Below are 23,631 nucleotides of genomic sequence, written 5' to 3'. Positions count from 1 at the left end.
GGCGGCAAAAAGCATTGCTGCTATATCCGCACGCTTTTTGTCCTCATGCAAGGCCTGGGTTGTTGTGTCTCACAAAGCGTGGCCTTCTCCTCCTGCGCCTCCTCCTGTTCCATCACGTGTGCTGCTGCTGCTGCTGCTGCTGCTGGGTTACCGTTGCCGCGTGGTCCCTGTTTATGGAACCTCTTATCTTTATTACATTTATGACTACATGGCGGTACAAAGCATGCTATCCGCACGCTTTTTGTCCTCATGCAAGGCCTGGGTTGTTGTGTCTCACAAAGCGTGGCCTTCTCCTCCTGCGCCTCCTCCTGTTCCATCACGTGTGCTGCTGCTGCTGCTGCTGCTGGGTTAGCGTTGCCGGTCCCTGTTTATGGAACCTCTTATCTTTATTACATTTATGACTACATGGCGGTACAAAGCATGCTATCCGCACGCTTTTTGTCCTCATGCAAGGCCTGGGTTGTTGTGTCTCACAAAGCGTGGCCTTCTCCTCCTGCGCCTCCTCCTGTTCCATCACGTGTGCTGCTGCTGCTGCTGCTGCTGGGTTAGCGTTGCCGCGTGGTCCCTGTTTATTGAACCTCTTATCTTTATTACATTTATGACTACATGGCGGTACAAAGCATGCTCTCCGCACGCTTTTTGTCCTCATGCAAGGCCTGGGTTGTTGTGTCTCACAAAGCGTGGCCTTCTCCTCCTGCGCCTCCTCCTGTTCCATCACGTGTGCTGCTGCTGGGTTAGCGTTGCCGCGTGGTCCCTGTTTATTGAACCACTTATCTTTATTACATTTATGACTGCATGGTGGTACAAAGCATGCTATCCGCACGCTTCTTGTCCTCATGCAAGGCCTGGGTTGTTGTGTCTCAAAGCGTGGCCTTCTCCTCCTGCGCCACCCTCCTCCTGTTCCATCACGTGTGCTGCTGCTGGGTTAGCATTACCGGTCCCTTTTCCTGGAACCTCTTATATGTATTACATTTATGACTGCATGCCGACAAAAAGCATGTTACCTGTGCAAAGAAAACAGACATTTCCCGCATTTAAAAGACAGTTTTCCCTTTGAAACTTTAAAATCGATTTTCTCAAAAACTATAAGCTCTTTTTGCTAAATTTTTTTTTCCTCTTGTACCCACTCCCAAGGTGCACATACCCTGTAAATTTGGGGTATGTAGCATGTAAGGAGGCTTTACAAAGCACAAAAGTTCGGGTCCCCATTGACTTCCATTATGTTCGGAGTTCGGGTCGAACACCCGAACATCGCGGACATGTTCGGCCTGTTCGGCCCGAACCCGAACATCTAGATGTTCGCCCAACACTACCTAGACGCCCCAGGATGTCCCGCATTCTTGTGTGAGTGAACCAACTCCAAGATCTGGAGCCGAAAGGGCAGCGGGATAAACAAAACCCCCTCAGGTTTTCCTTCTGGGACATCCTGCTGGAAAGGACCCAAAGTTTCCTTCCAGTTCTCCCACGTCTCGGTAGCGGCTAGCACCAACTTCCGTGGAACAATGGTCTCAGGAACAGAGGGCTGTGCTGTTTCTGGTTCAAAACACCTAGAGAGTGCATCTGCATTGGTATTTTTACTACCAGGAGTGTATGTAATCAAGAATGTGAACCTCGAAAAAAATAACGACCATCGAGCCTGTCGGGGGCTTAATCTTTTAGCCCCCTCGATGTACTCGAGATTCTTGTGGTCGGTATAAACCATGATCGTGTGCTCCGCTCCTTCCAGCCAATGACGCCACTCCTCGAAGGCTAATTTGATGGCAAGGAGCTCCCTATTACCTATATCATAGTTTTTCTCTGCCGGAGAGAACCTTCGGGAGAAATAGGCACACGGGTGTAATCTCCCCTGAAGACCTGAACGTTGGGACAGCACAGCCCCCACTCCAACTTCTGAGGCGTCTACCTCAACTATAAATGGAAAAGAAGTGTTCACATGCCTCAATATGGGTGCCGAACAGAACAATCTTTTTAGAACGGTGAATGCCTGTACGGCCTCGGGAGACCAGTGAGTGGTGTCTGCCCCCTTCTTAGTAAGACTGGTGAGGGGTGCAACTACTGTAGAGTACCCCTTAATAAACCTTCTATAGTAGTTTGCAAACCCCAAGAAACGTTGTAAAGACTTTAACCCCACCGGCTGCGGCCACTCCAAGACTGCGGAGACCTTAGCAGGGTCCATAGACAGGCCCGAGGTAGAGATTATATATCCCAGGAAAGCTACCGACGTGACCTCGAAAATGCATTTTTCCAACTTAGCATATAATAAATTCTGCCTCAGCTTGTTCAATACCCATCTGACATGAGTTCTGTGATCAGAAAGATTGTTAGAAAATATAAGAATGTCGTCGAGGTAAACCAGAACGAACTTCCCCAACACTTCTCTAAAGACCTCATTAATAAGTTCCTGAAAAACGGCCGGGGCATTACATAACCCAAAGGGCATCACCAGGTACTCGTAATGCCCGTCCGGAGTATTGAAGGCCGTTTTCCATTCGTCACCCTTTCTGATCCGTACAAGATTGTATGCCCCCCTTAAATCCAGTTTCGAGAATATCCTAGCCTCCGTGACCTGTGTAAAAAGGTCATCTATTAAGGGCAACGGGTAGCGATTCTTTACTGTGATCTTATTAAGCCCCCGGTAGTCGATACATGGCCGTAAACCCCCATCTTTTTTCTTAACAAAAAAGAACCCTGCCCCGGCGGGTGACCGAGATGGCCGAATGAAGCCCTTGGCTAGGTTCTCACGAATATATTCTCCCATGGCCACTTTCTCGGGTCCCGACAAATTATACAGATGGCCCCGGGGAGGAACACAACCTGAACGGAGGTCGATGGGACAGTCGAATGGCCGATGTGGGGGCAGTTTGTCAGCTGCCTTGGGACAAAATACGTCAGCATATTCAGAGTACTGATCTGGCACACCTCCCACCTGAACTTGGGTTTGCCCCAATGTCAATTTTCCCAAACACTGTTGGAAACACTGCGGTGACCAGGAGGTTAACTGCCCCGTGGCCCAGTCTATTTGCGGCGAATGGGTTTGCAACCACGGCATGCCTAGGATAATAGTGGAGGTGGACATGTGTAACACAAAAAAACGTAATAGTTCCCCATGCAGTACCCCTATGGTGACTTTCACCTCCGGAGTCTGTGACAGTGGGCATTCCCGTTGCAGCGGGGAATCGTCCACTGCCGTGACCTGAATGGGGGGATTCACTGGAATGAGGGGAATACCCAACTCCTGAGCAAATGCAAGATTCATAAAATTAGCCGCTGAGCCGGAATCAATAAATGCTTCAGTGGCTACTGACTTATTCTCCCATGTAATCGTACAGGGGAGAAGCAGTTTTTTCTCCTTAAGGGGTGAAAATTGTGTGCCTAGGGTGTCACCCCCCACTACTCCTAGGCAGACCCGTTTCCCGACCTGTTAGGACAGTTTCGCACCCTATGCCCTGCCTCTGCACAGTATAGGCACAGTTGTTCCGTCATTCTCCTCCTCCGCTCCACCTGGGTCAGCTTAGATCGACCAATTTGCATTGGCTCTGGTGGAGGCAAGGCCGGAGAGGTCGAGACAGACGGAGTTGTTGTTACGGGGGATGCAACAGCCGGTACTGTGTACGAAGTCACCCTGACCCGGTGACTACTCCTAGCCTGCCTCTGATGGCGTAGCCTGCGATCTACTCGAATGGCTGACGATATGGCTTCGTCAACTGTCTTGGGCTCGGGCACAGTCAACATTAGGTCGGAAACCTCTTCCGACAACCCAGACAGGAAGTAGTCCATGAGGGCAAAATTATCAAATCTCGAGGTGACCGACCACCTACGAAACTCTGCCGCATAATCCTCGACCGACCCTCTGCCTTGCCGTAAGAGTTTGAGCTTCCGCTCTGAGGACGCAGCAAGATCAGGGTCGTCATAGATTATGGCCATGGCCTTAAAGAATTCCTCCACTGAGGTCAAGGCAGTATCGGTAGCGGGCAGGTTGTATGCCCACGACTGGGAGTCCCCAGTCAACAAAGTTTTAACGAAAATGACCCGTTGGGTCTCAGTCCCCGAGGATCGGGGCCTTAACTCAAAATATGACAACACTCTACTCCTGAAATTCCGGAAGTCAGACTTGTGGCCGGAAAATTTATCAGGGACAGGCATACGGATGTCATCACTAGGAGGGGATCGCACTTAATCAACTGATGTCTGGAGGGTTCTCACAGAGCCTGATAAGGCATCAATTAAGGCTTTATGCTGGCCTAGTGCTTGATGAATGCTATCCACCGAAGTGGCAAGCACAGTCAGAGGATCAGTGCGTTCCATCAGTATTTTTGGTCTGGCGTTCTGTAACGCTCGGTGAAGCACAGAGAGGTCTGATTACCGGTGAACTGCAGTATCACGGGAAATACAGACGTATATCAGATTATATGTGATCTGCAGTATCACCGATAATCCAATATACTAGCTAACCTCTGGCCACCTGAGTAGAGTGTAGTGATTGGTGCAACAGTAATATGGAGGACAAGCCTCAGTGCAGCAAGGAGAACTGCACAGATTCCTTCCACAGGTCTGAGCTCTCCGAGACGGGAGGAGTCAGACTTACAGTGGGAAGGAAAGTCCGAAAGTGACACTCAGGCGCAAGTGTCACTAACGGGACAAGGAACCGCCTCCAATCGTGAGGTCGGTTCTCGAGGTCGGGCAAGCCAAGTCGTAAACACACTGACAGATAAGGTACAGATACAGTAGGCAGAGGCGGAGTCTAGGTGCAGGCAGGGTTTGGCAACAGGTATCAGAACTATCGGAGTACAAAATCAGGAGGCAGAGGTGGAGTCTAGGTACAGGCAGGGTTCGGCAACAGGTATCAGAATAACGAGGTACAAGGTCAGAGTTCAGAAGGATAGTCGAGGCAGGCAAAGGTCATAACATATAATCACAATCAAACTAGTACTTTAAGCTATCAACAAAATCTAGCTTAGTGTAGGATTACAGCTCCAGCTGGTCCCGGCACACTAACGGATCTGACTAACGGATCTGGGTGCTCCCACGTATGTGAACGCAACACCAGACAAGGAACAAATGAACAGCCGGCAATATATATACCTAAATGCCTTTCAGCACCTCCCTAAGTGCTGAACGAATAGGGAGAGGTGCTGGCGTCAGCTGACCAGCCTGGTCAGCTGACTCTCCTCAGGAAGTCATAAATTATGTCTGAGTGCGCGCGCGCGCGTCACTCTTACTCCTGAGGGACTACATGTCCCAGCTCCAGCTGCCCCGCTCTGCGGAGACTCCGCAGCGGGGTTATGGGCAGCAACCGACGCTTGCCCGGAGAGAGCCGCCTCATGCAGAGGAGAGGCGGCAGCCTCTCCGTGTGTGGCAAGCGTCTGTACGCGGAAGGAGCCGCCTGCCGCCGGATCATGGCGGCGGCTCTTCCGCGTTCTCACAATAAGACTTATATAGTAATACTATCTGATTGCCCGGCGTTGCCCGGGTATGTATTTGGCTGGTGTTGGTTCCGCCTACTTTTTCTAACCCTAACACACAATTACTCACTGACCAAGTTTGTGAGCTTTGTGGTCTTTGGTATCAATAATCTGCATTGAAATGAAACAAATCTGATTGGCTGTGTGGCTCCACCCCCTTTTCTGAATTTGAACCCCAGTCACCCAATAACCAACTGTACCAGGTTTGAGGCCTGTGCCATTAACGGTTCAAGAATGGTAGCAATTAAATATTCCCCTTGAAAAGCAACAGGTGAAGTTTGATTCACTTTTGTAGGCTCCACCCACTTTTCTGAATATTAATCCCAGTCACCCAGTGACCAACTGCGCAAAGTTTAAAAACCCTGCCATTAACAGTGTAAGAATGGCTGCAGTTTACATTTTCCCAGTGAAATTTGTATTGTCTCCACCCACTGATGACCCGGCGTTGGCCAGGTGTGTATTTGACTGGTGTTGGCTCCACCCACTTTCTAACCCTAACACACAAACACTCAATGACCAAGTTTGTGAGCTTTGGGGCCCTTGGCATCAATAATTTGTATATTCCCATAGAAATTAAACAAATCAGATAGGCTGTTTGTGGCTCCGCCCCTCTCCAGCATTTGAACCCCAGTCACCCAATGACCAACTGTAGCAGGTTTGAGGCATCTGCTATTAACAGTGTAAAAATGGAAGGAATTTAAATATTCCACTTGAAAATCAACAGGTGAATTTTGATTGGCTATTATAGGCCCCACCCACTTCTCTGAATATTAATCTCAGTCACTCAGTGACCATCTGGGCAAAGTTTGGGAACCCTGAAATAAACAGTGTAAGAAGGGCTGCAGTTTACACTTTCCCAGTGAAATTTGTTTTTGGCTCTGCCCACTTTTTGTAACCTGGACACAGAGTCACTCAATGCCCAAGTTTGTGAGTTTTGGGGTCCTTGGCATCAAGAATTTGTATTTTCCCATGAAATGAAACCAATCTGATTCACTGTTTGTGGCTCTGTCCCCTTTTCTGAATTTGAACCTCAGTGACCCAATGACCAACTGTACCAGGTTTGAGGCTTGTGCCATTAACAGTGCAAGAATGGCAGCAATTTTAATATTCTCCTTGAAAAGTGACATGTGATTTTTGATTGGCATTTTTAGGCTCCACCCACTTTTCTGAATATTAATCCCAGTCACCCAGTAACCAGCTATGCTAAGTTTGAGAACCCTGCCATTAACAGCGAAGAAGGGCTGCAATTTACAATTTCCCATATAAATCTAGTAGTAGCAGTAGGGTATTGTACCGTGTTAGCCATCAGTAAAAGCAAGAAGTTTTAAATCAGGATGATACCATTAATTGGCTAACTACAAATGAATAAGAATAAACAAGCTTTTGGCCTTGCAGCCTTCGTCAGGTTTATATCCTGTTAGTTTGCAAGCTGGTGGTACAGACAGCTTATATACATGCAACATCAAAAAGGGAAAACAGATATTTTTTTCAAGCATAAATACATCATTAAGATGCCTTAATACAAACAGACCATCTAAATGGGGTAAGATAAGGATCCTTGTTTACTTTATTGCTCACAGAGCTGGTATTAGGATTGACCCAGAGGTATCGTAAATTCTTAGTTCACAAGTTCAGCTAGGGTGGCTGAGACAGTTCATATATCATCAATCTCATACCAATATAGAAAGTTGTTGTCCTTATTCAGACCCTTCTGCACAGCTTTGAAACAATTTATAAATGTTGTTTCTGCTATTAATCGGTCATTTGAGGTTTTGAAGCCGCCCTTCAGGGCAGTGACACGAAGATCATCCATGCTGTGTCCGTTGGACTGAAAGTGTGTAGCAACTGGGAGTCCAGGACTGAACTCCTGAAATGTAAGCAAAACCAGAAAGAGGAACGTGTCCCTTTGGTTGTCACCTACAACCCACACCTGGAAATCTTAAGGAGGATTGCTAAGGAACTTCATCCCATTTTACACAAGGATCACAGACTGAGAACGATATTCCCTAAACCTCCACTCTTGTCATATCGGCAACCACACAATCTAAAACAGATGATTGTCAGGAGCTCTTTGAATAGGCCTCAACAAAACGGAACATCACCCTGCTGACAAAAAATATGTGGGACCTGCAGACACATTTACTCCACTGACAGGGTAACGATACCAGGTTCACAACAGGAGTACAGAATACAAGGTAAATTTTCTTGTGGGTCCACCAATCTGGTATATCTGATCATGTGTGCTAAATGCCCCAATGTTATGTAAGTGGGAGAAACTGGACAAACTCTGCGCAAACGTATGAATGGACACAGGCACACTATTAATGATACCAAATCTGGACTCCCAGTTGCTACACACTTTCGGTCCAACGGACACAGCATGTATGATCTTCGTGTCACTGCCCTGAAGGGCGGCTTCAAAACGTCAAATGATCGATTAATAGCAGAAACAAAATTTACAAATTGTTTCAAAGCTGTGCAGAAGGGTCTGAATAAGGACAACAACTTTCTATATTGGTATGAGATTGATGATATATGAACTGTCTCAGCCACCCTGGCTGAACTTGTGAACTAAGAATTTACGATACCTCTGGGTCAATCCTAATACCAGCTCTGTGAGCAATAAAGTAAACAAGGATCCTTATCTTACCCCATTTAGATGGTCTGTTTGTATTAAGGCATCTTAATGATGTATTTATGCTTGAAAAAAATATCTGTTTTCCCTTTTTGATGTTGCATGTATATAAGCTGTCTGTACCACCAGCTTGCAAACTAACAGGATATAAACCTGACGAAGGCTGCAAGGCCGAAAGCTTGTTTATTCTTATTCATTTGTAGTTAGCCAATAAATGGTATCATCCTGATTTAAAACTTCTTCCATATAAATCTGTTTTTAACTCCACCCACTTTTTGTAAGCTTGACACACAGTCACTACTCAATGACCAAGTTTGTGAGCTTTTGGGTTCCTGGCATCAAAATTGTGCTAATGGAAGCAGTTTATTAAAGAAATCTGGCTGTTTTTAGCTCCGCCCTTTTACTGAATTTGAACCCCATACACTTAATGACCGACTGTAGCAGGTTTGAGGCCTCTGCTATTAACAGTGTGACAATGGCTGCAGTTTCAATATTCCCCTTGAAAATCAATAGGTGAATTTTGATTGGCTCTTGTAGGCTCCACCTACTTTTCCGAATATTAATCCTAGTCACCCAGTGACCAACTGTGTGAAGTTTGAGAACCCTGCCATTAACAGTGTAAGAAAATCTGCAGTTTACATTTCCCCATGTAAAAAGTTAGTTGTTTTTGGCTCCGCCCACTATTTCTAATCTTGACATACAGTCACTTAATGACCAAGTTTATGAGCTTTGGGGTCTTCGGCATCAATAAGTTGCATTTTACCATTGAAATTAAACAAATTTGATTGGCTGTTTTTGGTCCACTCCCTTCAGAATTTAAACCCCAGTCTCCCAGTGACTGACTGTAGCAGATTTTAGGCCTCTGCCATTAAGAGTGCATGAAAGGCAGCAATGTAAATATTCCCCTTGAAAATCAAAAGGTGAATTTTGATTGGCTGCTGTAGGCTCCACCCACTTTTCTGAATATTAGTCCCAGTCACCCAGTGGCCAACTGTGTCACGTTTGAGAACTCTGCCAATAACAGTATGGCTGAAATCAATCAAACAAATGTGATTGGCTGTTTGTGGCTCCACCCCTTTAGTGAATTTGGACCCCAGTCACCCAATGACTGACTGTATCAGGTTTGAGGCCTCTGCCACTAACAGTGTAAGAATGGTAGCAATGTGAATATTTCCCTTGAAAATCAATAGGTACATTTTGATTGGCTGTTTTAGGCTCCACCCACATTTCTGAATATTCATCCCAGTCAACCAGTGGCCAATTGTGTAAAGTTTGGGAACCCTGCAATGTAAAAAATGAAGTTGTTGGCACCGCCCACTTTTTCTAACCTTGACATACAGTCACTCAATTATCAAGTTTATCAGCTTTGGGGTCCTTGGTATCAATACTTTGTATATTTCCATTGAAAAATAAACAAATCTGGCTGTTTGTGGCTTCGCCCCCTTCCTGAATTTGGACCCTAGTCACCCAGTGACCAACGGTACCAGGTTTGAGGCATCTGCTTTTACCAGTATAAGAGAAGCAGATGAAATATTCCCTTTGAAAATCAAAAGGTGAATTTTTATTGGCTGTTGTAGGCTCTACCCACCTTCCAAAATCTTAATCTGTCACCCAATGACCAACTGTGCAAAGTTTGAGAACCCTGCCATTAACGATGTAAGAATGGCTGCAGTTTATATTTTCCCAGTAAAAGTTGTTTTGGCTCCGCCCACTTTTTGTAACCTTGACACACAGTCACTCAATGACCAAGTTTGTGAGCTGTCAGGTTCCTGGCATCAAAAATGTGTGAATGGAAGCAGTTTATCCACCAAGGAACTCTGATTGGCTGTATGTGGCCCCACCCCTTTAGTGAATTTGGACCCCAGTCACCCAATGACCAACTGTAGCAAGTTTGAAGCCTCTGCCATTAAAAGTGTAAGAATAGCAGCAGTTTAAATATTCCCCTTGAAAACCAATAGGTGAATTTTGATTGGCAGTTGTAGGCTCCACCCATTTTCTTGAATCTTAATCACGTTCACCCAGTGACCAAGTGTGCCAAGTTTGAGAACCCTGCGATTAACAGTCTAAGAATGGCTGCAGTTTACATTTTCCCATTTAAAATGAACGGCTGAAATTTGATTGGCTGTTTTATGCTCCGCCCACTTTTCCTGGATTTGTAACCTCGGTCACCAAGTGACCAACTGTGCCATGTGTGGGGACTCTGGCTTGATTACTGTGAGAATGGCAGCCTTTTACATTTTTTCCATTGACTTGAATGGGTGGAATCTGATTTGCTGTTTGTAGCTCCGCCCAGGTGTGCAGGGGGGACCCAAGACCCCCATAACCTATCATCCCAGGTAGTAAGGGATCTGTGTACCAAGTTTCGTTCAAATCGGTCAAGCCGTTTTCGCGTGATCACGGCACACACACACACACACACACACACACACACACACACACACACACACACACACACACACACACACACACACACACACACACACACACACACACACACACACACACACACACACACACACACACACACACACACACACACACACACACACACACACACACACACACACACACACACACACACACACATCCGATTTTATATATATAGATACCAGCATTATAAATGCTAAGTTTAGCATTTGAAATGTTGGTAGAGCTCTTAGGACTCAGCAATTTGAATTGCACCACACTACTCCAAAAAGAGGTATCCCCCAGAGTGGGGTGTAACTATCCCACAGGTCCCTAACAACAACTAATACCGATAAAAACAAAAATGTAAAATTGACTCGTTGGTGGTGGGGTTGTACAATTTTCATAAATTTAGTGACCCACCACAAACTACTAATGAGACAATTACACTGAATGGCTTGTCAGCCGGGGTGGTGTAGTGCAAAGTGCCACCTACTGTACATACATATATACACTATAATACACATTATATCCCACACAGCATATCACCACCTGACGATGATGCCCTTTGGGGTGAAACATGTTGAGTCACAGGTTTTGATGGCGCCCTTCAGGGTGAAACATGTCGAGTCACGGCCAGGTTTTATTCTCTGTTCACTGTATATATGTATGATGAGCAAGTTGAGTATTTGTGTATCCTCTACACCTCATTAGTAGTTTGTGCTCACTAGACAAAGGCCTATTTGTCTAGTGAGTGCCACAAACTATCCATGTATACTGAATGTCTTCTAAGAACTAAACAAGCCCCACAAGGTGCCTTCACTTATGCAGTATATTTATTTTGTTCACACTGTGTGACATTACACGTTATTAAAACTGAAATATACAATAATGTATAAGTAGACTATCCTTTACAGCTTGAAAGGCTGCCCACAACTTGAAGAACCTGTAAATGAACTTGTGTTGCTTACATGGCCAGAATGGGTTAAAGGGTGTCCTCTGTGGGATGGAGACATAGAAAAAGAAACAATCTTATATACTTTAACAGCTCTGGTTAGGTTGTCATACGTTTTCTTCTTCTTAGTAAAAACAGCACAAGGAGGATGATAATGGTGATAGCCGCTAACACTCCAATTACAATTCCAGCTATTGCTCCACCATCTAGTCCTCCAGAAGGTTTAGGAATAGGATTTGCAGCTGTGAAAGAAAGAACAAAGCAGTAACTTAGGAGTGTGTTCAGTGGCGTAGCTAAGGAGTTGTGGGCCCCGATGCAAGTTTTACAATGGGGCCCCCCAAGCACTCTATACATAACAATTGATACGGCGCACCAAAACCTGCCAATGGCAACTACAGTGTCAGAGGTGCAAGCAGGGGATGGGAAATAGCTTGTTAATGATTACTACTATTCAAAGTATCTATAGAAGTGAGTATTATGAGCACAGGACCAAAAGAGAGCAAATACTGCAGTTGAGGGAGGGCCCCGCGGGGCCTCCCTAGCCCAAGGGCCCCGATGCGGTCGCAACCTCTGCACCCCCTATTGCTACGCCCCTGATTTCCCTGCATGGAGAAAAAAGCCAGTTTTTTTAGAATATATAATAGGGATATTGAATTCCAGTCTTCAATAGAGATGGGCCGAACCTCCGATTTTAGGTTCGCGAACTTTCGCGTAACGTTCGGTTTGCGTTAAAGTTCGCGAACCGCAATAGACTTCAATGGGGATGCGAACTTTGAAAAAAAAAATAATTATGCTGGCCACAAAACTGATGGAAAATATGTTTCAAGGGGTCTAACACCTGGAGGGGGGCATGGCGGAGTGGGATACATGCCAAAAGTCCCGGGGAAAAAATCTGGATTTGACGCAAAGCAGCGTTTTAAGGGCAGAAATCACATTGAATGCTAAATGACAGGCCTAAAGTGCTTTAAAACATCTTGCATGTGTATACATCAATCAGGTAGTGTAATTAAGGTACTGCTTCACACTGACACACCAAACTCACCGTGTAACGCACCGCAAACAGCTGTTTGTGTAGTGATGGCCGTGCTGGACTGGTGCGCACCATGGCGAGAGTGCAGGTTTTGGTGGCTTTACAGCCCATATGGTCGCCTGGCTGATGTAGCTGAATGACAGAACAGTGACTGTCCAGCTGATCAAATTTGGTCTGACCACAATGAAGCAACGACCTTATTATCTTTTGTGTGCCCCCCGAGACACTCATCTAGGCGCCGGTCATTGCTTCATTGTGATACGCAAGCCCCTTTACCACGGCAAGGTAATGATCACGAAGGGGAATGGGCGCATGTACATGCCTTTTCTTTTGTTGTTGCAGCTGCCCGCAGTGCAGCCAGAAAAATTAGGCGGTCATGTACACGCACCAGAAAAATTATTACAGCGGCCGCTGCTAGCAGCGGCCTAAAAAATTCAGCAATCCGCCTGGAGTCCCGGACCCTGTTGGTGGTGGCGGAGAAGGTAGTCAAGCGGCCTGCAGGCAGACATGCTGTGTGGAGGGACTGGGAGCGACTTAGTCTTCTTGGGGCAGGCCAGGCAGCCAGTCACACGGCGTGCAGGCAGAGATGCTGTGTGTGCGGGGACTGACTTAGTCTTGGGGCGAGCAGCAGCCCTCCGGGATCCATGCCTCATTCATTTTGATAAAGGTGAGGTACTTAACACTTTTGTGATTTAGGCGACTTCTCTTCTCTGTGACAATGCCTCCAGCTGCGCTGAAGGTCCTTTCTGACAGGACGCTTGCGGCAGGGCAGGAGAGATGTTGGATGGCAAATTGGGACAGCTCTGGCCACAGGTCAAGCCTGCGCACCCAGTAGTTCAAGGGTTCCTCATCGCTGTTCACAGCAGTGTCTACATCCACACTTAAGGCCAGGTAGTCGGCTACCTGCCGTTCCAGGCGTTGGTGGAGGGTGGATCCGGAAGGGCTACGGTGAGGCGTTGGACTAAAGAACGTCCGCATGTCCGACATCACCATGAGATCGCTGGAGCGTCCTGTCTTTGACTGCGTGGACACGGGAGGAGGATTAGTGGCAGTGGAACCTTGCTGGCGTTGTGCTGTCACATCACCCTTAAAGGCATTGTAAAGCATAGTTGACAGCTGGTTCTGCATGTGCTGCATCCTTTCCACCTTCCGGTGAGTTGGTAAGAGGTCCGCCACTTTGTGCCTGTACCGAGGGTCTAGTAGTGTGGCCACCCAGTACAGCTCATTCCCCTTGAGGTTTTTTATACGGGGGTCCCTCAACAGGCAGGACAGCATAAAAGACGACATCTGCACAAAGTCGGATCCAGTACCCTCCATCTCCTCTTGCTCTTCCTCAGTGATGTCACGTAAGTCAACCTCCTCCCCCCAGCCGCGAACAATACCACGGGAAGGTTGAGCAGCACAAGCCCCCTGCGACGCCTGCTGCGGGTGTTCTCCTGCCGCCGTCCCCTCCTCATCCTCCCCTCCTCCTCCTCCCCCAAAGAAACACCTTGCTCATCATCCTCTGAGTCTGACTCGTCTTCTGCACACGACTTCTCTTCTTCCTCCTCCTCCCCCCTTTGTGCTGCCGCAGGTGTTGAGGAAACAGCTGGGTCTGATGAAAATTGGTCCCATGCCTGTTCCTGCCGTAACGGTTCCTGGTCACGCTCATTCACAGCTTCATCCGCCACTCTACGCACAGCACGCTCCAAGAAGTAAGCGTAGGGAATTAAGTCGCTGATGGTGCCCTCACTGCGGCTCACCAGGTTGGTCACCTCCTCAAACGGCCGCATGAGCCTGCATGCATTTTTCATCAGTGTCCAGTTGTCGGGCCAGAACATCCCCATCTTCCCAGACTGTTTCATTCTACTGTAGTTGTAGAGGTAGTGGGTGATGGCTTTCTTCTGTTCTAGCAGGCGGGAGAACATGAGCAGGGTCGAATTCCAGCGAGTCAGGCTATCGCAAATGAGGCGTCTCACCGGCATGTTGTTTTTCCGCTGAATTTCTGCAAATCGTGCCATGGCTGTGTAAGACCGCCTCAAATGCCCACAGAACTTCCTGGCCTGCTTTAGGACATCCGCTAAGCCAGGGTACTTTGCCACAAATCTTTGAACAACTAGATTCATGACATGTGCCATGCAGGGTATGTGTGTCAGCTTCCCCATATGCAAAGCGGCAAGCAGATTGCTGCCGTTGTTGCACACCACGTTGCCTATCTCCAGGTGGTGAGGGGTCAGCCACTCATCCACCTGTTTCTTAAGAGCAGCCAGGAGAGCTGCTCCAGTGTGACTCTCTGCTTTGAGACAAGACATGTCTAAGATGGCGTGACAGCGTCGTACCTGGCATGCAGCATAGGCCCTGCGGAGCTGGGGCTGTGTAGATGGAGAGGAGAACTGCCACTCAGCCAAGGAGGAGGAGGACAGCGAAGAGCATGTAGCAGGAGGAGAGGAGGTGGCAGGAGGCCTGCCTGCAAGCCGTGGAGGTGTCACAATTTGGTCCGCTGCGCCCTGCTTGCCATCGTTCACCACCAGGTTCACCCAATGGGCTGTGTACGTAATGTAGCGGCCCTGCCCGTGCTTGGCAGACCAGGCATCCGTGGTCAGGTGTACCCTTGACCCAACGCTCTTCGCAAGAGATGACACCACTTGCCTCTCAACTTCACGGTGCAGTTGGGGTGTGGCCTTTCTCGAAAAATAAGTGCGGCCTGGCATCTTCCACTGCGGTGTTCCGATGGCCACAAATTTACGGAAGGCCTCAGAGTCCACCAGCTGGTATGGTAACAGCTGCCGAGCTAACAGTTCCGCCACGCCAGCTGTCAGACGCCGGGCAAGGGGGTGACTGGCCGAAATTGGCTTCTTCCACTCAAACATTTCCTTCACGGACACCTGACTGCTGCTGTGGGCAGAGGAGCAGGAAACGCTCAAGGGCAGAGGCGGAGTGGAGGAGGGTGCCTGTGAAGGTGCAAGGGAGAAAGCGGCAGAAGCAGATGATGCACCTGAAGGAGGAAGAGGAGAAGGAGGGTGACTTTTCTTTTGTGTGCTGCTGCTGCTTTTGCTCAGGTGGCCATCCCATTGCTGTTTGTGCCTTTTCTCCAGGTGCCTTCGTAAGGCACTTGTCCCTACGTGAGTGTTGGCCTTTCCACGGCTCAGTTTTTGTTGGCAGAGCGAACAGATGGCTTTGGTCCGATCTGAGGCACACACATTAAAAAATGTCCACACCGCTGAGCCACCCTGGGATGTGGGCACTATGGGGATCTCAGCAGCTGATGCTGAATGGCAAGTTGGCTGGCTGTACATAGGTGGCGATACATGGTGCCGGACACTGCCACCAGCTGTTTCTGACGAAGAGCTGCCCGAGCTTCTTTCAGCAACTTCTCTCCTCCTACTACTCTCTGACTCCCCCTCTGAACTGTCCCCCTCTTCATCTCCTCTATTGGGAACATACAGAGGATCCCTATCATTGTCATCATCGTAATCATCCTGCCCAGCTTCGCTTGCCTCAGACAAATCCAAACATGCACCATCAGTAGGTCCTTCATCCTCCTTACACGTTACATCCATAGTGTTGCCGGGTAACTCAAATATATGAGCTGGTGAAAATTCATCTGGCTGTAACAACAATGGCTGTGCATCAGTGATTTCAACACTAAATAATTCTTGCGAAGTGTCAAATGCAGCGGAAGTGGTGCTAGTAGTAGCGCTGGTGGCTGAGCAAGATGAGGTGTTCTGTGTCGCTAAATACTCAACCACGTCCTGACAATCTTGGGAGGTGATGGGACGTGCCTTCTTCCGAGCACTGTACTGTGGGCCAGGTCCACACGAAATTACATTTACACGACCTCGCGCAGACCTGCCGGGTGGCCTTCCTCTGGCTCTGGCACTACCTCTTCCTCTACCTGTTTTGTCCATATCGGGTATGCACGGAGTGGTATATCACACTGCGTGCACTCACGTAGGTAGGTGGGTTCACTTAACTGCACAGGTATGTGCACTGATGCGGTGGGTTCACTGAACACAACAGGTATGCAGTGGCGGGTTCACTGAACACAACAGGTATGCAGTGGCGGGTTCACTGAACAGGTATGCAGTGGCGGGTTCACTGAACAGTACAGGTATACAGTGGCGGGTTCACTGAACACAACAGGTATGCAGTGGCGGGTTCACTGAACAGGTATACAGTGGCGGGTTCACTGAACACAACAGGTATGCAGTGGCGGGTTCACTGAACACAACAGGTATGCAGTGGCGGGTTCACTGAACAGGTATGCAGTGGCGGGTTCACTGAACAGTACAGGTATACAGTGGCGGGTTCACTGAACACAACAGGTATGCAGTAGCGGGTTCACAGAACAGGTATGCAGTGGCAGGTTCACTGAACACAACAGGTATGCAGTGGCGGGTTCACTAAACAGGTATACAGTGGCGGGTCCACTGAACAGAACAGGTATGCAGTGGCGGGTTCACTGAACACAACAGGTATGCAGTGGCAGGTTCACTGAACACAACAGGTATGCAGTGGCGGGTTCACTGAACAGGTATACAGTGGCGGGTTCACTGAACAGTACAGGTATACAGTGGCGGGTTCACTGAACACAACAGGTATGCAGTGGCGGGTTCACTGAACAGGTATGCAGTGGCGGGTTCACTGAACAGTACAGGTATACAGTGGCAGGTTCACTGAACAGAACAGGTATGCAGTGGCGGGTTCACTGAACACAACAGGTATGCAGTGGCGGGTTCAATGAACACAACAGGTATGCAGTGGCGGGTTCACTGAACACAACAGGTATGCAGTGGCGGGTTCACTGAACAGGTATACAGTGGCGGGTTCACTGAACAGAACAGGTATACAGTGGCGGGTTCACAGAACAGGTATGCAGTGGTGGGTTCACAGCACAGGTATGCAGTGGCAGGTTCACTGAACAGGTATGCAGTGATGGGTTCACAGCACAGGTGTGCAGTGGCAGGTTCACTGAACAGGTATACAGTGATGGGTTCACAGAACAGGTATGCAGTGGTGGGTTCACAGCACAGGTATGCAGTGGCAGGTTCACTGAACAGGTATGCAGTGATGGGTTCACAGCACAGGTATGCAGTGGCAGGTTCACTGAACAGGTATGCAGTGATGGGTTCACAGAACAGGTATGCAGTGGTGGGTTCACAGCACAGGTATGCAGTGGCAGGTTCACTGAACAGGTATGCAGTGATGGTTTCACAGCACAGGTATGCAGTGGCAGGTTCACTGAACAGGTATGCAGTGACGGGTTCACAGAACAGGTATGCAGTGGTGGGTTCACAGCACAGGTATGCAGTGGCAGGTTCACTGAACAGGTATGCAGTGATGGGTTCACAGCACAGGTATGCAGTGGCAGGTTCACTGAACAGGTATGCAGTGATGGGTTCACAGAACAGGTATGCAGTGATGGGTTCACAGAACAGGTATGCAGTGGTGGGTTCACAGCACAGGTATGCAGTGGCAGGTTCACTGAACAGGTATGCAGTGATGGGTTCACAGCACAGGTATGCAGTGGCAGGTTCACTGAATAGGTATGCAGTGATGGGTTCACAGAACAGGTATGCAGTGGTGGGTTCACAGCACAGGTATGCAGTGGCAGGTTCACTGAACAGGTATGCAGTGATGGTTTCACAGCACAGGTATGCAGTGGCAGGTTCACTGAACAGGTATGCAGTGATGGGTTCACAGAACAGGTATGCAGTGGTGGGTTCACAGCACAGGTATGCAGTGGCAGGTTCACTGAACAGGTATGCAGTGATGGGTTCACAGAACAGGTATGCAGTGGCAGGTTCACTGAACAGGTATGCAGTGGTGGGTTCACAGTACAGGTATGCAGTGGTGGGTTCACAGCACAGGTATGCAGTGGTGGGTTCACAGTACAGGTATGCAGTGGTGGGTTCACAGCACAGGTATGCAGCCAGCCAGGAACAAGTTAAGCCTAACTAATCTTTCCCTGAGAGACAGTCTGCAGCAGCTCGCCCTACTCTCACTAACGCAGGCAGCACACGAGTGACCGTAATGGCCGCCGCTGCCTGCCTTATATAAGGGGGGGTGGGGCTCCAGGGGCTAGTGTAGCCTAATTGGCTACACTGGGCCTGCTGACTGTGATGTAGAGGGTCAAAGTTGACCCTCAAGGTGCATTATGGGGCGAACCGAACTTCCGCAAAGGTTCGCCAGCGGGACGCGAACGCGAACCACCGAAGTTCGCGTGGAACCGTTCGCCGGCGAACCATTCGGCCCATCTCTAGTCTTCAAGGGCTGAGGTCATATCGCATTTTTGGCACAGTTCAATTTCATTGATAGGGCTGAATCAGGACAGGCAAGGTTGATCAGGTAGAACACATTTCTCATTGTTCTGTTTATCCTAAACACTGGCATGGATATGGCTCTCTAGGATTGGAATTCAGCTTAATCTTTTAAGGCATCTATATGCTCCCAAAATCTAAATTCTGTCTTCCACCAAGACTCAAACCCAAACTGAGGAAGATATCCTCAGCAATAGAAACACAATAATGCTGCCCCAGGACATGAAGTAGCTATACACTGATAGGCAATGTCACCAGAAGAAGGTGGGAACAAGTGGGTGGAGGACAGAAACTCCTATGGGAGGGTAGCAATGAAGTGGCATCCAGCCAATGTGTTATCTGTGGGTCCTTGCTGATTAAAGCGGTATTAAACTCTGACATAATATTCAATAAACATGAGTTTTACTACTTTTTATAGCCCAAACAGTTATCGTATTTGATTTTGAGCACAATTATTATTATTCATTTAGAAATTACAAGTTCCTAAAGTACAGTTTATTTGCTCTGAAAGCTGCCATTGCATTTTATTGATTACTGGTGTATTTATATTGTAATGTACGCAGTAATGATTTCTGAGCTGGTGTCTGTGTTCTGGACACACTAGAAGGAGTTTCTGCACTGCCAGGGAATTCCTTTCTTGCTACAATTAAGTAAACACAAGATGATGTTATCACCTATTCGGATTCAGAGCTCACTGCAGGGAGCTTTCCATTGAAAAAGTAAGTCCTGTGTTTAACTGTTTGAATGCTGTTCGGCTTAAAAAAAAATGTTGTAGTATATTATATGCTGTAAATAATCTTTTAGAGCAGAGAAGAAATGCTGGATTCCATACCACTTTAACATAGCAGAGGGCGAGGAGCTGACACATCATAACCGCACAGTGCTGTGTAAGAAATATAACTTCCTCTCACTGAATTTGTCAGCTGTGAGATCATAGCTTAGTCCTATATGTAAATTAAGATTTTGGATGGCTTACATCTGGTATGATCTGTGGTTCATAGTTTTAGTTAACAATACTGATATTGAGGTCATCTCTCTCTACAGACTTTGTTTCTCAGCGCAGGTTATTTATTTTCCTTTGTGATGTGAAGCATTACAACCTGAAGCAGACATAAGGGAGTATATTGGTGACCCAGAATCATATTTGTATGTTTGTATTACACTCTCTTTAGATTGTAAGCCTTTGGCAGGGCCCTCCCACCTACTGTATCCTACCTGATCGAGCATCCTGCCCACAGAATAACGTTACCTTGAATTACTGAGACTACTTCTCCAGTGCTTGATCCCCCATTGTGTACCTAGCTGCTCATTGCCTGTATTGTGTTGTCCTTCACCCCTATTATTATTGTCTGCAACCTTATTTATTGCCCAGCACTGCGTTATATGTCGAGGCTATATAAATCCAATAAATAATAAAAAAATAATAATGCCTTTTTTTTCTGTTAAAGGACACCTGAACTGAGAGGGATATGGGGCCTGCTGTATTTATTTTGTTTTAAACAATACCAGTTGCCTGGAAGTCATGCCTCTAATGCTTTCAGCCATAGACCTTGAACAAGCATGCAGATCAGGTGTTTCTGACTGAAGTCTGTGGCCGGCTTGGTGCGGTGTAGCGCCCGCACCACATCACCAAAAACAGACCTTCAGGGATCCCAGCGTTAGTAAGCTGTAATCCCCTTCTGGCATCCAGCCAAAGAGGAAGTGACGCTCACTTCCTGTTTGGCAATCTGATCACGTGCGCAGAAGCATATTTCTAAAATAAGCTTCCGTGCCTGCACGGCGCTGATAACTGATTTTTAAATGTACCCGTGTTACCATAGTAATGTATATCATTTTTAATCATTTTGCAATAACCTCTTTTTAATTGTCAGTATTGAATTGGTATGTTATATTGGTGGAAAGTGCGAGTTCTGGCATAAAAGTAAACTATAACAGCCCGAAAAGATTGTGTTTACTATTTCAGATTTTTTTTTCAGTTTTCTTTATACAGCATATAAAATACAGATATTGGAAAAACAGATTGTATGGTATATGACCAACATTATAATGATGATGTGTTCAATGTGTGTTCCAAAAAATATACATTATTTTTGGAAATCATAGCTGCGGCATCCTCTGGACTAAAAAGGAGGAAAAACATTTGGTGGGTTATTAGTATGGATGAGCAGGTACATTTTGCCACAAAGAACAGAACATTTGTGTAAATGAGATTTTTTTGTGAATAGGAGACCAAAATTTGAAGATGAAATTGCATAGAGAGTTGGCTAATTCCTTTTTTACATCCAACAGAGTGATAGGCTGTGGCATAAAATACTGATGGAGTTTTTAGAGAAAAATATAAAACCTATACGTGTATTGCAGATTGTTTCACATTTCAAACAATACATTCAATATAGAAAATTGATTTCATTTAAATATCTAAAGATACAAGAAAAATGTTGTATGGTATATGGCCTCCTTTAGCCTAGTTGTTTTACTTGCAAATTGTATTGTCATATATACCTCTTATAGTATTTTCTTACTTTTGATATGATAACATTTTAGTGATCTAAGGAACTTTATTTATTGAAGCTTCCTACGAAAGACCGGATTCATGTAATGTTTTGTACCTTGCTATTGTTTTTGACCAACCTACCTTTTTCAGTGATATTCACAGTGAAGAAAAAGCTTTGAGTTCCAACAACGTTATTAGCTGTACATTCATATTTTCCAGAATCATTCACCGTTGCATCAGCAATCTGGAGACTGGAGCTATAAGAGGTGGACATCACTATGTAAGATTTTCTGGTGCTTTGCATGGGACCAGGGTTTAGAGTGAAACGGTACCAGCTGAACTTAGAGGGGAGTCCTTCTCTCAAGACAACAGTTAAGATGACTGTATCTCCAGCTTCTGCTTCTGTGATTGAATTATTGTCATGTCCAATGGCCTCTGGAGGTTCTGGTGAAGAAACACAAATAAAGGGCACATAAGTAAATCACATTGTTACACCATAGTTTTTTCATGTTTTACGGTATGAAACTCTTTGGGCATAATCAGTGGCGCAGCTAAGGGGCTATGGTCCCCGAAGCAAGGTTTACATGGGGCCGCCACAAACACCCTATACATAAAAATTGATACGGCACACCAAAACCTGCCAAGAACAACCGCAGTGTTAGAGGTGCAAGAAGGGGAAGGGGAACAGTTTGTTAATGATTACTACTATTCAAAGCATCTATAGAAGTGAATGTTTAGGCACCCAAACAGCGATGACATTTAATGATAAAGTGGGAAATGTTTTGTCAATCAACCCCATAATGTTTTCTCAGGTATACACTACTTTATGAAAATTGGGCATAGATTTGCTGTAATGATTGATATTGAACCTCACCAAGTGGCAATGTACATTCAGATGTTCTACCCAGCTGATCTCCATGGCAGGTGAGATTTGATCCCTGGATGTTACTACTTGTGGACACACTCCTGGTTACGTTGTTCTGCTCTGTTGTTGTCTGATTGTTGAAGATCAGGGACACATTAGCAGCTGGATTACCTCCTAGCCAGCTACACATAAGGTTAACATTATTACCACTGGTCTCTGCAGAGCAGCTTATGTTTCCTTCTGGTCTCCCTGTAAAATGAAGAATGATAGCAGCACAGCTTGTAAATTTTATTTTAGGTGTTATACATTGTCAGCTCATATATAATGTTCAGTAGTGTGAATAGTGTAGATGCAATTACTGTATATTATCTACTGCAAGATGCTACAGAGAATTTCTTAAAGCATCAGGGTCAGCCATACTATGCAAGGATAAAAAAAAAAAAACTTTCTGCACAGGTCAACTGAGAACCAATGTTATTCAAATGGCTAGTGCTCACTTGAATGTGTTTTTCCCAAGTAGATAGAAACTAACAGCAGTGAAGCACTACACGCATTTTCTCTACCTATTACATTAGCTTCTGTGATAAAACATGCAAGCTTTCACACATACAGAAACATGTGGTGTGCAGAAAATGCATGCAGAAAACCAACAGATGAGTGTGCTCCCAGCCTCAGCTTATTACACTCACTCTGTCCATCTATGATGGAGCATAACTGGCTCTGCAGGCTTACAATCTAAGGGGAGGCTGAGGGACACATAAGGTAGGGCTGTGGAAAAGGGTCTCGGGTGAGAGAATTAAAGTTTGGTAGATGGAGGGTGGGCCATTCTAAAGAAGTGTGTTTTGAGGGCTTGCTTGAAGGTGTTGAAGGAATGGGTGAGTCTGAGGGGGTGGGAGGGAGTTCCATAGGGTCTGGGCAGCTCTTGAGAAATCCTTTAGGCATGAATGGGAGTGAGAAATGTGTGGATAGGTCAAGTGGGGATCACTGGAGGACCGGAGGGGGCTGGCAGGTATATATCTGTGATTGAGCTCAGAGATGTAGTTTGAGCAGGTCTTGTGTACAGATTTGAAGCCCTGTGCAAAGCAAAGATGTGGAGGTGTTACATATTTATAGTAAAGTATCCAAGTCTTTGAGAAGGTTTTTTGCATACCAATTCATACAGAAAAAAAAACTGCCCGGTTCACACTGACCTGGTTCCACTGGATTAAGAACTGATACGTGGCAAAACTCATCCGGGAAACGGATGCGTTTTTATTAAGCATCAGTTTTTGATTCATTTGTTAATGAGCACTCAATGTGACATGTCCTTCGTGCCAAAATTATTAAAGCCTCCTCAAACTTTCAGTCTGTTCATCAGAACTTGTATAAATGGATCCTTTCTAATGTACCAATGTAAATGGGTCCATGGGTTAACATTAAATCCATTTGCATCCATTGAGATTCATTCGAGCATGGTCCGCTAAATGGACCGTTTTAACTGTTCAT

General features: G+C 46.5%; 1 protein-coding gene across 4 annotated transcripts in view; it reads right to left on the bottom strand.

The window, feature by feature from the left end:
- LOC137522901 (carcinoembryonic antigen-related cell adhesion molecule 6-like) overlaps positions 1-23,631 on the bottom strand; it is a 131,946-nt gene that overhangs the window by 20,519 nt on the left and 87,796 nt on the right. For 2 of the 4 annotated variants that reach the window (XM_068243039.1, XM_068243041.1), the window contains 3 exons: positions 22,156-22,395; positions 21,423-21,725; positions 11,572-11,700 (listed from right to left, as the gene is read on the bottom strand). In XM_068243039.1, the coding sequence (XP_068099140.1) occupies positions 11,572-11,700; positions 21,423-21,725; positions 22,156-22,395 (672 nt within the window). The remainder of the gene's footprint in view (positions 1-11,571; positions 11,701-21,422; positions 21,726-22,155; positions 22,396-23,631) is intronic. The other 2 variants (XM_068243040.1, XM_068243042.1) reach the window with 2 other exon arrangements.

Source organism: Hyperolius riggenbachi, chromosome 6 (genome assembly GCF_040937935.1).
Source record: "Hyperolius riggenbachi isolate aHypRig1 chromosome 6, aHypRig1.pri, whole genome shotgun sequence".
Taxonomy (NCBI): Eukaryota; Metazoa; Chordata; class Amphibia; order Anura; family Hyperoliidae; genus Hyperolius; species Hyperolius riggenbachi.
The sequence above is the reverse complement of the archived record's forward strand: the minus strand, read 5'-3'. Positions and strand labels throughout refer to the sequence as shown.